Source organism: Bos javanicus, chromosome 6 (genome assembly GCF_032452875.1).
Source record: "Bos javanicus breed banteng chromosome 6, ARS-OSU_banteng_1.0, whole genome shotgun sequence".
In the NCBI taxonomy this organism is placed as follows: Eukaryota; Metazoa; Chordata; class Mammalia; order Artiodactyla; family Bovidae; genus Bos; species Bos javanicus.
Window position 1 is genome coordinate 100858249 of NC_083873.1, and position 18060 is coordinate 100876308.

The 18060-nt window shown below is 40.2% G+C and overlaps 1 protein-coding gene across 4 annotated transcripts in view; it reads left to right on the forward strand.

Annotated features, from left to right (window-relative positions):
• The window catches only part of ARHGAP24 (Rho GTPase activating protein 24), a 914624-nt gene that overhangs the window by 601925 nt on the left and 294639 nt on the right, over positions 1–18060 (forward strand). For all 4 annotated transcript variants that reach the window (XM_061420700.1, XM_061420698.1, XM_061420701.1 and 1 more), the window contains one exon: positions 4479–4566. In XM_061420700.1, coding sequence (XP_061276684.1) covers positions 4479–4566 — 88 coding nt within the window. The remainder of the gene's footprint in view (positions 1–4478; positions 4567–18060) is intronic.

Here is an 18060-nt window from a genome sequence, read left to right on the forward strand (position 1 = left end):
AGAGAAAGAAGTCCTAAGGTAAGTGAGAACATGGTGCCATTTAGAGAAGGGCAGTTGGCTGGATTATAGAAAGTACTGAAAGTGTAAGTGTGGGAAAATTAGTTTGGAGGGGTAGGTGGAGCCAGGCCACCCAGAGCTTTGTTGTTGTTTTCATTCAGCCACTAAGTCCTGTCCAGCTCTTTGTGACGTCAGGGACTATAGCACCGCAGGCTCCTCTGTCCTCCACTCTCTCCCGGACATGCTCAGATTCATGTCCATTGGGTAAATGATGCTATCCAACCATCTCATCCCCTGCTGCCTCCTTCTCCTTTTGTCTTCAATATTTCTAGCATCAGGGGCTTTTCCAATCCATGTCTCTTGTGTCTTCTGTATTGACTGGCAGATTCTTTACCACTGCACCAGCTGGGAAGCCCACCCAGAGCTTTATTTTAAGACAAAGGAAAGCCTTTGGACATTTTTTTTAAATTTTATTTTATTTTTAAACTTTACATAATTGTATTAGTTTTGCCAAATATCAAAATGAATCCATCACAGGTATACATGTGCTCCCCATCCTGAACCCTCCTCCCTCCTCCCTCCCCATACCATCCCTCTGGGTCATCCCAGTGTACCAGCCCCAAGCATCCAGTATTGTGCATCGAACCTGGACTGGCATCTCGTTTCATACATGATATTTTACATGTTTCAGTGCCATTCTCCCATATCTTCCCACCCTCTCCCTCTCCCTCTCCCACAGAGTCCATAAGACTGTTCTATACATCAGTGTCTCTTTTGCTGTCTCGTACACAGGGTTATTGTTATCATCTTTCTAAATTCCATATATATGCGTTAGTATACTGTATTGGTGTTTTTCCTTCTGGCTTACTTCACTCTGTATAATAGGCTCCAGTTTCATCATTCATCATTAAAATGAATTCTTTTTAATGGCTGAGTAATACTCCATTGTGTATATGTACCATAGCTTTCTTATCCATTCATCTGCTGTTGGACATCTAGGTTGCTTCCATGTCCTGGCTATTATGAACAGTGCTGTGATGAACATTGGGGTACGCGTGTCTCTTTCCTTTCTGGTTTCCTCAGTGTGTATGCCCAGCAGTGGGATTGCTGGGTCATAAGGCAGTTCTATTTCCAGTTTTTTAAGGAATCTCCACACTGTTCTCCATAGTGGCTGTACTAGTTTGCATTCCCACCAACAGTGTAAGAGGGTTCCCTTTTCTCCACATCCTCTCCAACATTTATTATTTGTAGACTTTTGGATCGCAGCCATTCTGGCTGGTGTGAAATGGTACCTCATAGTGGTCTTGATTTGCATTTCTCTGATGATGAGTGATGTTGAGCATCTTTTCATGTGTTTGTTAGCCATCTGTATGTCTTCTTTGGAGAAATAAGCAAGAAAATTACAAGATCAAATTTATGTTTCTACATTTGAATCAGTTCTAATGAGATGGATGAAACTGGAACCTATTATACAGAGTGAAGTAAGCCAGAAAGAAAAACACCAATACAGTATACTAATGCATATATATGGAATTTAGAAAGATGGTAACAATAACCCTGTGTACGAGACAGCAAAAGAGACACTTATGTATAGATCAGTGTTATGGACTCTGTGGGAGAGGGAGAGGGTGGGGAGATTTGGGAGAATAGCATTGAAACATGTATAATATCATGTATGAAACGAGTCGCCAGTCCAGGTTCGATGCACGATACTGGATGCTTGGGGCTGGTGCACTGGGACGACCCAGAGGGATGGTATGGGGAGGGAGGAGGGAGAAGGGTTCAGGATGGGGAACACAGGTATACCTGTGGTGGATTCATTTCGATATTTGGCAAAACTAATACAATATTGTAAAGTTTAAAAATAAAATAAAATTAAAAAGAAAACTGTTAAAGATCACTCTGACCATGTTAAGGAAAAAAAAGTAATTAAAAGATGTTTGAGTAATGTGAGAAATTCAGTGAGGGGGTATTTGACACATTCCAGATAAGAGATATAGTCTCTTGGACTAGGGCGTGGTGGAAGTGAAAATAAAAGTGAAGTTGCTCAGTCCTCTCAACTCCTTGCCACCCCATGGACTGCAGCCTACCAGGCTTCTCCGTCCATGGGATTTTCCAGGCAAGAATACTGGAGTGGGTTGCCATTTCCTTCTTCAGGGGATCTTCCCAACCCAGGAATTGAACCCAGGTCTCCTGCATTGCAGACAGACACTTTACTGTCTGAGCCACCAGGGAATAGTAGAGATACCATAGAGATAATGACTCCTCTGTTTCTGGCTTTTGCAACTGATTGGAAGGTGGTGCTAAGTTGTTGTTCAGTCACTAAGTCATGTCCTATTCTTTGCAACCCCTGGGCTGCAGCATGTCAGTTTCCACTGTCCTTCACTATCTCCTAGAGTTTGCTCAAAGACATGTCCATTGAGTTCATGATGCCATTCAACTGTGTCATCCTCTGCTGCCCCTTTCTGCTTTTGCCTTCAGTCTTTCCAAGTCCTTCCAATTAATATTCAGGGTTGATTTCCTTTAGGATTGACTGGTTTAATCTCCTTGAAGTCCAAGGAATTCTCAAGATTCTTCTCCAGCACCACAGTTCAAAAGCATCAATTCTTCAGTGCTCAGCCTTCTTTACGGTCCAGCTCTCACATCCGTACATGACTACAGGAAAAACCATAGCTTTGTCTATACAGACCTTTTAGGGAATATATAAATAGGACCTAAATTAACTGCATTTGAATTTTGCTAAGTTTAGTTGGAGATGCATTTTAAATATCCAAATGGAAATGTCAAATAAGCTCTTGGATACAAAAGTCTAGAGGTCAGATAGTCCTTGATAGAAATATTAATTTGATATTCTTTGGATTCTAGTTGGTTATTCAAGTCATAGGCACGGATAAGATAGCTTAGAGAAAGAGTGTATAAAGTCAGAGGAGAAGGAAGCATTGGATAAATCTCTGGAAAACTCTAACATTTAAAGGCCAGTTATTACCAACAAAAGAGACTCAGTCAACAGAAAAATAAAAGGAAAACCTGGAGAAACTAAGACAGCAAGGAAAGAAAGACATCAAGAAAGAGTTAATAGTTAAAAGTTAATAGTGCTAAATGCTCCTGAGGAGTCAAGTTCATGGAGGATTGAAAATTTACCAAGCTGCAGTGGATCCATATGAATAAATGGATTCAGTGTAGAGAATTCATTGCTAGGCAAGGGAAAAAAAGTGAAATGAGAACTGGAGGGGAAGGTGGAATCAAAGAAGTAATTTTTAAAATATGTCTCAGTACTGACGGAAATGATCCACTATAGAAAACAAAATTTAAAAAATAAAAAAAAAAAAGAAAACAAAATTTAACAGAAAAGAGAGAAGATAATGAAGAGAAGGCTATGGGAGCATTGGCTGTATTATTGAATCCCTCTGCCTTGGTTTCTGCAGCTATAAAATGGGGATATATAATACCTACCTTGTAAGATTTTTCTAACAAATAATATTATGCTGGTTGAATGCTCAGTAAAAGGTTTTGGCACACAGAATACATTAAATAAATTGATGCTTAAAAGAGCACCACAGCTCTCTTATCCATTCATCTGCTGATGGACATCTAGGTTGCTTCCATGTCCTGGCTATTGTAAACAGTGCTGCAATGAACATTGGGGTACACGTGTCTCTTTCAATTCTGGTTTCCTCAGTGTGTATGCCCAGCAGTGGAATTGCTGGGTCGTATGGCAGTTCTATTTCCAGTTTTTTAAGGAATCTCCACTGTAGTACATACACACAGTGGAATATTACTTAGCCATTAAAAAGAATGCATTTGAATCAGTCCTACTGAGGTGGATGAAACTGGAGCCTATTATACAGAGCGAAGTAAGTCAGAAAGAAAAACACCACTACAGTATAATAACACATATATATGGAATTTAGAAAGATGGTAACAATGACAATATGTGTGAGATAGCAAAAGAGATACAGATGTAAAGAACAGACTTTTGGAGTCTGTGGGAGAAGGTGAGGGTGGGATCATTTGAGAGAATAGCATTGAAACATATGTATTATCATATGTGAAATAGATTGCCAGTCCAGGTTCGATGCATGAGACAGGGCACTCAGGGCTGATGCATTGAAATGACCCTGAGGGATGAGGGGGGAAGTGGGAGGGGGTTAAGGATGGGGAACACATGTACATCCATGGCTGATTCATGTGAATGTATCACTACAATATTGTAAAGTAATTAATCTCCTATTAAAATAAATTTACAAAAAAAAAGTACTCAGCACCTCACACAGTGTTTTGTATCTATGAGGTGCTCAACAAATATTTGTTAAATGTTGAATGTATATGATGCTGTTATATGATTTTTGATTAGCTGGGAATATAAATGAGTCAGAGGCATATCACTAAATACTGGGTTACAGACACACCTTAGATGTTCACTGTTGATGATGATATTTGCCATCTGATGATGTTGATATTTAGGGCATTTGTGTTCACAGGGTACAATTTTCTTGCCTGGAAATAAAGTGCTTGAACATCCCTGCAATGAAGAGAGCCCAGGGAAGTTTCTTTTTGAAGTAGTTCCAGGTAAGGTATTTTTCTGCTTTGATTCAAGAATTGCTGTTCCATGTTGGTAAAGACAGGTCAGACAGCCTTTATTCTTCTCAAGTCATGGCTATGAACATTCATTTGAAGAGGCAAGTGTCAAATTTGGTTGGTATTCACACAGAGACTAATGATTCCAGGTTTGTACACTGGTACAAATGAACACACCTACGCACATGCATTTACCCACATGACTACTGGATTTCCATTTGTCCGTGAGACTGCAGAGCGGACCAGAAGGCATGATACGGCCTTCCTATGGGGACTACTGGGGCAAAGCTGACTCTGCAGTTCTCTTGCCGTATAGGATTTGACCAGGTGCTCCAGGTAGAATGCCTTGCCCAGCTGATTCACCGTCAGGTTCCCTCACGAAATTTCATCTTTAAGGAGCCTTGGCTATAAAATCACAACAGAACAAAAGCCGTCCTTCAGTGACTGACAAAGGATCAGTCACACCAGGTTTGCTCACAACCAACTACTTCCACATGTTTGGCTTAGAGCATTTGAGGACATCTCTGCCAAGTGATCAGATCCTGGAGTTCCATGTCTTCAGTCTTCAACATCTGTTCACTTTTTTATTTTTTTTCTTTTAGTCATTTGCATCCACCCCTCTCAGAATACCTCATCTGCACTTAAGTCTTTGAGTCACCAGCAACACTTTCTTCAAGGTCATGATCTACTTCCTTGGTCAGTTCCTTAGCCCTTCTTTAACTCTTGCTATAAGAAAAAGGGAGTTAGGAATGTGGTTTTTATATCTTTGGTTCTGACTGACCCAGTTGATGCAATATTAACATGGATTTCATCACAGCTTAGGGTGAGTGTGAATTTATTTGTGTGAATAATATATAATGCATATCAATAATGCTGGTGCAGAGGCAGTCAGTAAAACACTTTCCCCAGATTTGTAAATGCTGGGAATCTAAAATGCAAAAGCATATTTTCCTCCCTCAGTGAAAACAGCTGTAGCTCTGAGTTCATCTGGCTCACAGTGGAATCCATGACTAAATGTTAATTAATGCAGCTCAAGTGCAGAAAGGTTAGTCAGATGCATTGTGTTATTTGTTTCCCCTCAGGGAAAACATATTGTAAGAAACCTGAATCTTGTTTGCTCTATTAAAATCTTGTTATACTTACTTCTTAGTGGAATACCCTATATGGAACCAAATTCCAGATGTTGCAAAGTCTTTGAAGTATCAGTAGAGGAAATTTCACTATTTATTCTCAAACATTAGGCCTGTTAGCGTTGAAATGAGCATGGTATTAAACTGGCAGCTTTGATTCTTCATCTCCGATAATACTAAAGGTCTACTTTCTCATGCAGTCTCCCATTTGTGTAGAGATTGCACTTTTTGGTGAAGATGTTCTCACATACACTGTTCTAGAAAGAGCTGTGTCTTCAAACCCAGAAAGTCACAAAACCTCCTTTCCAAGGTTGCAATTCTAGGGTATGTGTTTCATGCACAACACATAAGACAGAATGGCTTCTAATGAGCAAAGCTTAAGGAGTTTAAGACTGTGTGGTGTGGAATCTGAAAGCTGTCATTTCAAAAAAGTAATTTTTTCAGGGAAGTTCAGGGTGGCTGCAGTAGTTATGGAAATAAACATACTATGCCCATAGCTCATTTGAAAAGATGCTTCCTGAATAATTAATGCAATATGTAGTAGCTTCTAAATTAGGTTTAATAATTCTGAATCATCTTTGGCAGTAACAAGAGACTTGTGCCAAATGCTTCTTTAAAGAAAGAGCTGAAAAAACACTATGGCTGCATTGGGAATCCAGAGTTTGTGCCATTAGTCGTGGTCATAAGAACTCTTGGGTATGTCCCTACATTAGGATGGAATTCCCAGGCAAATGCCTCCGTACGTGTATTGGAATGGAAGGATCAGTATCACGTGATTTTAACCAGTTTTTGCAAAAATCAAGATTGCTTAAAGATAGCAGGGCATTTGGTTTATCTTTGTAAGTTAGAATAACAAGATACTATTTTCTAATTATTCCAATTGTGTGACAGTTTGATGTGGGGAATCTGGAAAGCTGCAAGAGTGTTTTCATTTGTCAGAAAATGCAGGAGACGGGAAGGAGTGGAGAAATGTGATCCATGTCTTATATAGAATCTTCTGCAGGACTGCCTGTCTGCAGATCCTCATAACACATACTTATTCTACACTGGCTTTCTCTGTGGAATTCTCTCGATCACCACTTCTGAAAATTCATCCTGCAAATGATACTTACATATCCAGCACAATTCTGTCTTTATGGACAAATGTCTTAAGCCCAACTACCCAAGTTACAGTCAATGAATAGGATTAAATGCTTTAATCATACCTGCTTGTAATGATTTTCAGTAAAAATGGCAAATACCTCCAGAAGGCTCTGCCAAATATTCTAGCACTATATACATACACACACATTTGTGTATGAATGTGTGTGTAAAATTGTGTGTACACACACACACATATATATACACATATATCTATACATATAAAATAAAACATGCATATTTATATTATTTATATACCATCAGCACCTATAAAGTTATACTTTTATAATTTATCAATATATATTATGTAGGTCAGAGTTTTGTTTCGTTTCATTTTTGTTTTTGCATTAGTCTGAAGTGTCCTGTGGAATTAAATAATAGTCATGTGTAACTCTGAGAGAAAAAAAAGATTTTTCAACAGAATTAAGAGGTTCAGGTCTTTGTATAGTATTTAATTACATTTGTTTTGTATTGCATTTCTATGCAGATTTTAGACTTTTATAAAAAGTGTATGTGAAAAAAGAAACTCATAATTTAGGGTTAATTTCTTATAGACTACTATCCCATGAAATGAATTGTCTCTCTGAATTATGTCGTGATTTATAGCATTTTGCTCCAATTGTTTCCTATTTATCTGCTTGCTACTCAAAAAGGAGACGTTAGCCAAATTGGCAAATTTGAAGACTTTGCTGTCAGACATGCCAAATTGTAGGCTGGAGTGAACTTTCATAGCCAAGTGCTAAGCTTTGGGGAAATGTGGTTGAGAAAGGAATGCTGGCAGACCTTCGTGTATAGAACTTGAAGAAAGAAAACGCAGTTGGTTTCGTTGCTTCTCCAAATATGTTCTGTGCGTGTTTCCCTTGTGATGTTAAAACAAAATAAACAGAGTAATTGATGGAATGATGATGTCTTTGCTTAGAACAATATTCTGCCAGAGGGAGAAAAAGGAGTAGTAATTCAGAGACAGGTAAAAAGAGACGAGAAAGTAGGTACTTTATCTAGTTAAAGAACCACAGCTTTCTTCTCATTACCGGATCCCTAACACCTGGAAGTGTAACGCAAGGTGCTGAGTTCTTACTGAAGTGTATATATTTACCAGGTTTATGGAGGAAACGAAGCGTATGTATTTACCAGATTTATGGAGGAAACTCAAGCATATGAAATGGGTTTATTGTTGGCAGTAACTACTTGCCTTGGCTGTGTTGAAGGCTCACTTCCTGATGTGTGGGATCGTTGCACCTCCTGGTGCAGCAAAGACCTCTTTGTGGCTCTAGGGCCTGAAGTGGAGGGAAGCTCCTCAGATCCTGTTTCTTACTCCTCTGCCTTCCTCTCTGGCAATGATACCAAGAGAAAGATGGAAGACGATAGAGATCTTCCTACAGAGCTGTGGTATAACCCCTTAACACTGACTGGCTATTACTTGCCTGCTAAGTTGCTTCAGTCATTTCTGACTCTGCAACCCTATGGGCTGTAGCCCACCAGGCTCCTCTGTCCATGAGATTCTCCAGGTAAGAATACTGGAGTGGGTTGCCATTTCCTTCTCCTGGGGATCTTCCTGACTCAGGGATGGAAACTGCTTCCCTTAGGTCTCCTGCATTGGCAGGCAGGTTCTGTACCACTAGCGTCACCTAGGAAACCCTAACGGCTATTGCATCCCACTTCAAATGCTGCCTCTCTCGTCTGATGCATGTGTAGATTATATGATCTTCCTAGAATTGGAAAGGCACGTCGTGTGGTAGGAGCCTCCGCCTTGAGCATGGTCCTGGTGGCATAGCAACAAAATGGCTTAAAGGCCAGCTGCTTTCGTTGAGCTTATTTGGTGACCCGGAAACTCACGTATCCTGATCTGCCAAGAAAGGGTAATGAAAACTGCTTCCCTCAGTACTTCCATCTCGCCCCATTCCCCATGAAGCATGAGTGTCATACCCAGCAGTTCAGTGGTTTCATGCCTCATGAGAGTCTTCAACTTGGAGAAGAGCTGGGTGGCAGATCTAGCTTCAAAACTGATGACCTACTCGCTTGTGCTTCCCTGACTTGTTCTGATGGTTGAGAGAAATTCTTTCCCTTCTCCTCAAAAAAACCGTGTTTGGCTTGAAAACTGTTATATCCAAGTGGCACTTCCTCTTTTCTAGTCTTTCTCTGGTAACACAGGGGCAGGGAGATAGCATTTGGGTTCCTTCTCTGAAATGCATTTTCTCCTACAGGGAAGCCTTACAGGTAAGTGGCCAGGCATAACTTCCACTGATTTTTGTTTTAAGGTTTTAGCACTTTTGTCTTCAGATTTAGATCTTAGCAATTTCAGGATAATGGAACGATAACTTTTTGTCTACCTATAATCTTACATTGAATTCCAAATAAACACATGGATGAAGAGTTATGTTGGGACGTTTACTGGGGGTTCTCTCTGGAGATACTCCATCTCCAAGGATGTGAGGAAGGCAGGATCCGGCAGAAGAAGAAGCTGGCCTGCTGCGCCACAGCACCTGAGGTCTCAGTGGATGCTGTGGGGAACTCTGAAGCTTGGACACTTCTTAGAGTCCCTCTAACCTTAACCTGAGTTTCCAAGCCTTTGTTTCCTGGCGTCAGCTAATTAAGTCATTCACTGCGGGGAGATGAGACAAATAAACCCAGGTGAAGCAGTTCTGCATTACAATGGAGAAATTTTCCATGAGAGTCTCTGAGAGCCACAGCAGTCAATATAACAACCTCTAGAATCTAGACAAAGCATCACAGTATCCATTAGAGTATCTATAGCTTTACTTGTATCCAGCTTTCTGTATCCCAGACATGTTACAGGCTTTTTTTATTTTGGTTTGTTTTGTCCTTCTTTTTTTATTGCAAACTTTTTAAATGTATCAATTAACCTTCACTACATTATTGTTTAATCCTCAACTCTATTATTATATCCACTTCCAGATCAAGAAACTGAGGAACAGAGAAGTAGTTTGATCAAGGTCAAATAACCAACAGTAGCTAGTAAATGCATGTGTGTGTGTATGTGTGTGTGTGTGTGTATATATATATATTATATATAATTTATTACTGATTTTATATATATATTCTGGCTTAACATATGAGATAGAGTATTAGAGACTGGGGCCTAGTTTTTGAAATAATGAACTTGTGAACTCTTTTTATTAGTAGTCAGGTAAGTGGATAGACTTGTATCTCTTAGCTTAAGGATGAGAATTTGGGCACTTGAAGTAAGAATAGGTTTTTTCATTTACAGCAACTATTTTTATGTATAAGCCTATCAGAAAAGTGTTTCTGTTGTCGTTGTTCAGTCGCTAAGTCATATCCAACTCTTTGCAACCCTATGAACTGCAGCACACCAGGCTTCCCTGTCCTTCACTATCTCCATGAGTTTGCTCAAACTTAAATCCATTGAGTCAGTGATGCCATCCAACCATCTCATCCTCTGTCACCCCCTTTTCCTCTTGCCCTGTGTTTCCCAGCATCAGGTCTTTTCCAACGAGTTGACTCTCTGCACCAGGTAGCCAAAGTTTCTGAGCTTCAGCTTCAGCATCAAACGTTCCAGTGAATATTCAGGGTTGATGTCCTTTAGGATTGACTGGCTTGATCTTCTTGCTGTCCAAGTGACTCTCAAGAGCCTTCTCCAGCACCACAGTTCGAAAGCATCCATTCTTCGGTGCTCAGCCTTCTTTATGATCCAGCTCTCATAGCCATACATGATACTGGAAAGACCATAGCTTTACCTATACGGACCTTTGTTGGCAAAGTGATGTCTCGGCTTTTTAATACACTGTCTAGGTTGGTCATAGCTTTTCTTCCAAGGAGCATCTTGGGTAAAGATGTTGACTTAAAGTTAGAAGGCCACAATTCTACTCTCATGAAAAAGAGGGAAGAAAACCACACTTGTCTGCAGTGCTCTTTCATGTATATAAATAACTGTATCAAAGGAAAACTCTGAACCTGTAATTTTTTCCTTCAGAAAATTGTTACACACTGGGGTTCAATACTGTTCGTGACAGAACTAACACTGCTGAAATTGTTCTCACTTCTTCACTAGACCCCTCCACACCCTGGCCAAGTTATCATTCACTGTCTAGGCACTGATAAGCAGACCTAATGCTGTTCCTTTATTGGGAATCAGTCCAGTGACCTGCACAGTGCTGTCCAAGCAGAGACTCATTGCAAGTTTTAAGGGCAATTACCAATATTGCAGATTTCCAAAGCCCAGTCTCAGCCCAGTGCTCCAAATCAATAATGACCAAAACTTGGAGGTTTTCCTCTTTTGTCCTTCCCACAGAAAGAGAAAAGAAGAGGTGAACACAGGAGAAAGTGGGGTGAAAGATGAGAGGCAGCTATGGGAACAAAGAAAAAAAGAGAAAATTTGAAGGGTAATTTGAAGTGATTTTTGTCTGCCTGGAAATGAAATTAATCCTTCAACAAAGGAGAAGGGGTCATTTAATCTCACCTTTAGCCAGGAATATACTAATTACTAAATATCCTTAGATAATTACATACTACTTATGTAAATTTTAAGGAAAAATATTTCCATTTTAACTCTTTTCCAGAAGGATTTTCAAGGGCTAACTGAAAAGTTAGAAAACATGGATGCCTAGAGAGTCCAATAAATGAATTATGGATCTTCTTGCTTAAAAAAAAAAAAAAAGTGTTTACCTACCACAATTGCAAACACTTTAGGGGGCTTCAGAGAGTCCCTGAAACCCAATGTGGATTCCAGCTTTAGAGCTGTACCTTAAATATAGGGACCTGAGATGTTATTGGTCTTTATCTCTGTCTCTATATTTAGGTATTTGTCTCTATGTTCTATACATCATCTATTTCATCTAAACACGTATTGCATAAACATGACAATTTTTTTCCTATTATTTGTAACTATGTAGGGTACAAATGTGGGGTAGTATCAGTGTTTCACTTTTACCACCCTGATTCACTTGTGAGTTTTTCCCACCCTGGTTCTATGATCGTATAGCTCTACAGACCTATTTTATATATTTACCAAAAAAAAGAAACTTTCTAGATAGAACGTTTCATGGCTCTGGAGGCTATAAAATTTTTAATTTACCAAAATGTGAGCTATTTAGGCGGTCCGTGCAGCTGTGCTGTATAGCTGTGCTATGGCCATCTGAGAAATAGATAATTCTGAGAGATATCCATGGGTGTCTCTGAGAAAGAAAAAAGTGTAGCCGGTTTTTTGAGTTTTTGAGATAATTATGTGACATCAGTGAGGAAAGTTTTTCATCCATGTCTGTTTTGCAACTCCTGCTAGGGTGATCAAATAATGCTATTGGATAAATTAATTTGCCATCATTCTAAATGTAAACCAGTATTTGGCATCTACTTTATATGAAAATGTGGAAATATTTTAATAGTATTTTAGTATAGAAATTGGTTATTTTCTTGATTACTGGTTAAATATGCTGCTAAGGCATTTAATTTACAACACTCCCTTTATTTTATCCCTTTTGTGTGAGTACTGTAAGTTGAAATCCATGTAATTAAATTTGTTACCCAAAGGCAAATATGACAATCTCTTTTTTTGTCTGTCTAAGTCTGTAGGCAGCCCTGAAGCTTGTATTTTTTTTCCCTTTGCTTGGTTAATGTGTGCAAATCATTTTAAGAATGTGAGTAGGAACTGTTTATGGTATGAAAACATATTTCTGTATACACAAGTAGTTCTGAACATGACTTAAATAAATGCATTGAAAATCAGCATGCTTTAACTACTGTCTATTCTTCTATTAAAAAAATGTATTTGAGATGTTTGCTTCAAAATTCCCTTCCTACTTAGAATGCTTTAAAATATACATTTAAAAGAGGCCATTAAAATAACACAAGGGGCATTTTTAAATGTTTGTAATTTCTTGAGATTCCAGCTACTCCCCTGTCAACCAAAAGACATTTGGAGCACTTTATAAACCGATCTTAAGATCCACTTATGAGAAGTGTCCATATGAGGAGGATGTCTGACAGTGTTTGTAGACATGTTGACCTACTCACATTTAATTCCTTCATTCATTTTATATCCTACTTCAAGGGTCAGAAAACATTTTCCAGAAAGAACAAGAAAGCAAGTATTTTAGGCTTTGCTGGCCATAAAGTCTCTGTTATAACCATTCAACTCTGCCATTGTAGCATAAACAAATGATATATGGCTGTGTTCCAACAAAACTTGATTGGGCTTCCCTGGTGGTCCAGTGGTTAAGAATTTGCCTTGCAAAGCAAAGGACACCTGTTCATACCAAAATTTGGATTTTATATAACTTTCAAATATCAAGAAGTGTTATCTTCTTTGGATTTTTGTTCTCTAATCAGTTAAAAATGTAGACAGTAAGCCAGATTTGGCCCATGGGCCATAACTAGCTAACTCTTGTACTAGATTAAAAACAGCAAACCTATGAAAAGGAGCAGGAAGATACTATTATAAATCACTAATCCCCACTGGTGCCACCAGAGCCAAAATTAGAACTCTGAGACAGCCTGTCTCCCCAGGCCATGGCATTAGCCACTGCTTCAACATCATGATTCGGGAGCTTTTTGCCAATATTTTTATTTAGAAGCTCCGTCTTGGAATAATGTCTTTTTTTCTCCCCCCACCAATCATGATGAATCTAAAATGTTTTAGTGACCAAACTGAAATTCTCACTTTAAATTCTGTCTTAGGTCCTTCAGAACTCTACGATCTGACCAGAGCTGAAATCTGTAATATGCTTTTGAAGCAATGAATACCATTAATAGGAGATTGGGTGGATGTGCCTAACATGAAAAACATTCCCCATACTTTGTTCAGCCCACACACATTCGGGGTGATATTCACTAGTATTCTGAGATGGAAGCATCCCTTGAAAGATGAAATAAACTTGATGTTTCTCCTAAACCCTCCTCTTCACAATGTACATTAGCATCTTAAAGCTCTAAGTGTGTGTGCTGTGCTTAGTCGCTCAGTTGTGTCCAACTCTTTGCAACCCATGGCCTATAGCCCACCAGGCTCCTTTGTTCTTGGGGATTCTCTAGGCAAGAATACTGGAGTGGGTAGCCTATCCCTTCTCCAGAGGGTCTTCCCAGCCCAGGAATTGAACCAATGTTTCCTGCATTGCACACAGATTCTTTACCAACTGAGTTATCAGGAAAGCCCTTGTCAATCCTAGAAGAAATCAATCCTAAATATTTATTAGAATGACTAATGCTGAAACAGAAGCTCCAGTACTTTGGTCACCTGATGCGAAGAGCCAACTCATTGTCAAGGACCCTGATGCTGGGAAAGATTGAAGGCAGGAGGACAGCAGAGGATGAGATGGTTGGATGGCATCATTGACTCAACGGACATGGGTTTGAATAAGCTCCAGGGGATGGTGAAGGACAGGGAAGCCTGGCATACTGCAGTCCATAGGGCTGCAAAGGCTTTGGTCATATTTTAGGGCTCTGAACAAGGGTCTCCTAATCTTGATGAGCCTCTCTGGTTTGTTTAATCTTGCCTTAGATGGTTTCTTGGCTGTTCCTCCCTTGATTAGCAAGGGCTTGTTTGATTATTTTAATTTGCCCTTTGGAATTCAAGGAAGGTTGTGAAGGCTAGAACCTTGCCTATAAGAAATGAAGGACAAAAAAGATCTCTGTGCCTGGAAGCCCCACAGGGCCCTGTTGGTTTTCACCCCACCTGTCATTTATGAGCATATCTCTACCGCTATCCCACCAGTTTCCCTTTAACGTCAGTGTGAGAAACACTCCCATAATTTCTAGAGCTTATGTTTACTGAATTATGAATCAGTCCCTGTACTCATGTATGTCAGGTTTTAAATACAACAGTTCATTTAATATAAATACAATTGTAATAGATGTCATCCCCTCACTGCTCAACAGTGGTACAAATGCTCATTCCTAATAAATGCTACAACTGGGCTTCATACTCATCTGAGCCCACAAAACCACCACATGCTGCAGCTTTCTTATACTAATGAGAGTATGAATAGATTTATTTTACAGCTTCCCAGGTGGCTCAGTGGTAAAGAACCTGTCTGCAATGCAGGAGCTACAAAGATACACGGATTTGATCCCTGGGTTAGGAAAATCCCCTGGAGAAGGAAATGGCAACCCCTTCCACTCTTCTTGCCTGGGAAATCCCAAGGACAGAGGAGCCTGGCAGGCTGCAGTCCTTGGGGGTCACAAAAAGTCGGACACGACCGAGCACCTGAGCACACACACACTAGCTCCCACAGAGCCAGGTGTCCAAGAGTTAGGAAAAAAAAAAGACGACGAATGAAGAAATGCGGTTAGGGATTTCAGAGTTAGTGTACTCTGCATTTCCTTCTCCTCTCCATGTGGCTCATGTTTCTTGTGTTATCTGTAGTCTCTTCCTTCTCCATCAGATGTGATACTTTAAAAAAAAAACTATTTTTAATTTTTTAAGTGGAGTATAATTGCTTTACAGTGTTGCTTTAGTTTCTGCCTTATAACAAAGTGAATCAGCTGTATATATACATATATCCCCTCCCTCTTGGACCTCCCCAGCCCCATCCCACTGCTCTAGGCCACCACAGAGCACCGAGCTGAGTTCCCTGTATTACACTCCAGCTCCCCACTGGCTATCTATTTTACACATGGTGGTGTATATATGTCAACGCTACTCTCCCAATTTGCTCCACCCTCCCCTTCTCCTCCATATGTCCAGTCTCTCTGTCTGAGTCTCTATTTCAGCCCTGAAACATAGGTTTCTGTACCATTTTTCTAGATTTAAATATATGCGTTAAAAAAAAAAAAACAATATTTGTTTTCTTCTTTATGATTTACTTCACTTGTAGTATACGCTCAATGCATGTTCACTGAATTATTAAATAGACTAGACCTCAGTTTTATCATTCAGAGAATGATTTCATTGGATTTCATTGGATTAGCTAAAATGAAAAGAGCCTTGCAGCTCTGAGGTATTTAATTTCATCATCGTTCTTTGTCTCTATGCCTTAGGAAACTGGAGACTGAAGAAGTTCATTAACTCCACCTTTAAAAGCAGTCTGCATTGCCTCTCCCTTCAGTCCGTCATAACTACTCAACACCAGTCTTGTCATTTAGTACTTCCATGATAGAAGCTGTTGATGAACAAGTTATCTGCTGGGATGAATGTGATCCCTTCCTCCTCGTTGTTCTCTGTGACCTGTTATGTCCTTGAAGGCTGTTTGTGTTCACCTGTCTTTTTTTATCCAATAATCATAAAGGCCTTTGCAACCCAATCAAGCTCAGAAAACAGACAGTACAGAGCTAAAAGAACATCAGTGGCTGTTACGAGGAAAAGAGGATTTCTCCTCTTTTTCTGTGGCAGGGCTTCCTTGAGCTGTGTCCTAGAGAACGAGTGTGTCTGAATAAGGCAGTGGTCAGTGAGAACAACTGTAGGTTAGAAGTGATATGGGACTGAGAAAGAAATGTCTCACAGAAAATGCAGCATATCAGGAGGACGAGTGTGCTGCAGAGCAGCTGCTGATAATTAGGGTGGGAAATAGCTGGCAGCAAGGATGGAACCAGCATGACTTCACGTCCTGCGCCAACTCTCATGGAACCACGGTAGCCATTTTCATTTTTCTTCTTTTTCTCATTCTGATTTTCAGTATAAAACTGAGCTGAACTGGTCTTGAATGTTTCCAAAAGTGAAACCTCAAGGACCATCTGCATCCTGAGGCCCGGGTGGCATCCTGACTTTAAAAAGATTGTTATCTTTGTCTATTGACTTGTGGGTTCCTTGGCCCTGTCTGTTTTTCAAATGCCTCCTTTCTTGAGAATTGTCCGTCTTCACAGCCCATGACCTGAGACCTAGAAAGGCCCAGATGGAAGTCTGGAGAGATCCTGATGCAGCAGAAACGTGTGGTCCTACCTGCCAAAATCCCTCCACCCTAAATAAGAAAACTAGTAACTTGAAGTAGCCACCTAGGAGTTATAAAACCCCTATTTATTCCAGGTGATTTGCTAAATAGTTTGGTAACTACAAAGCTCTTTGCTTTAGATATTTGAGAGTCGAAAAAAACCTAGGACCTAGAAGAAGAGATGCATAGGGGAGAAGACGAGGTGAGCAAAGAAAGCTGTGAAGGCCTCCCTGGAGGCCAGGGTAGGAAGAGAAGGTATCGGACCTCCCTGTCAGACAGGCGTGCATGCATGCTTGTGCCTGCTAAGTCGCTTAGTCGCGCATGACTCTTTGCGACCCCATGGACTGTAGCCCACCAGGCTCCTCTGTCCATGGGATTCTCCAGGCAAGGATACTTGAGTGGGCTGCCATATCCTCCACCAGGGGATCTTCCTGACCCAGGGATCAAACCTGTATCTCCCATGTCTCCTGCATTGCAGGCAGATTCTTTACCACTGAGCATGGGAAGCCCAGCAGTAGTTTTAAACTACATGTTTGTGTATCTGTGACAACAAATACGGAGGAGTAGAAAGAGTGCTTATTATTCTATTATTCTGCTTAGGGCTGCCATTACAAAGGACCACAGACTGGGAGGCTTAAACAGCAGAGATTTATTTTCTCACAGTCTGGAGGCTAAAAGTCCAAGATCAAGGTGTCAGTAAGATTGATTTCTTCTGAGAGCTCTCTGTTTGCCTTGTAGATGGCTGCCTTTTCCCTGTCTTCACACACTTCCCTCCGTGTATGTCTGTGTCCTAATTTTTCTTTCTGTAAGGACACCAGTAATGTTGGGTTGGGATTCCCTGGTGGCTCAGATGGTAAGGAATCTCCTGCAATTCAGGAGACCTGGGTTCCATCCCTGGGTTTGGAAGATCCCCTGGAGTACATCGAAGTCCACTCCAGTACTCTTCCTTGGAGAATTCAATGGACAGAGGAGCCTCGTGAGCTATAGCCCATGAGGTCGCAAAGAGTCTAACAGGACTAAGCAACTAGGCACAGCACAACACTGGCTTAGAGCCTACCCTAATGATCTAGTTTTAACTTAAAAACCTCTTTAAAACCCTCTTTCCAAATAGGGTCAGATTCTGAGGTACTAGAGGTTAGATCTCCAACATCTGTATTTTGGAAGAGCACAATTCACATCATGACAAAGTAAAAAAGGTGAGATATTACTGTTCTTCCAGAGGCCTCACTTTTTATGGGGCAAACTCTTTCTCACATTTACTACTTGCTATTTGAGCCATATTCTTCAAGGAAATAAGCGCAAATTCAAACCTTGCTATTTGTACACCAAGCCACAATTCAGAATTCCACTCATCTCTTTCATAAAGGTTGGAAAACCTGAGT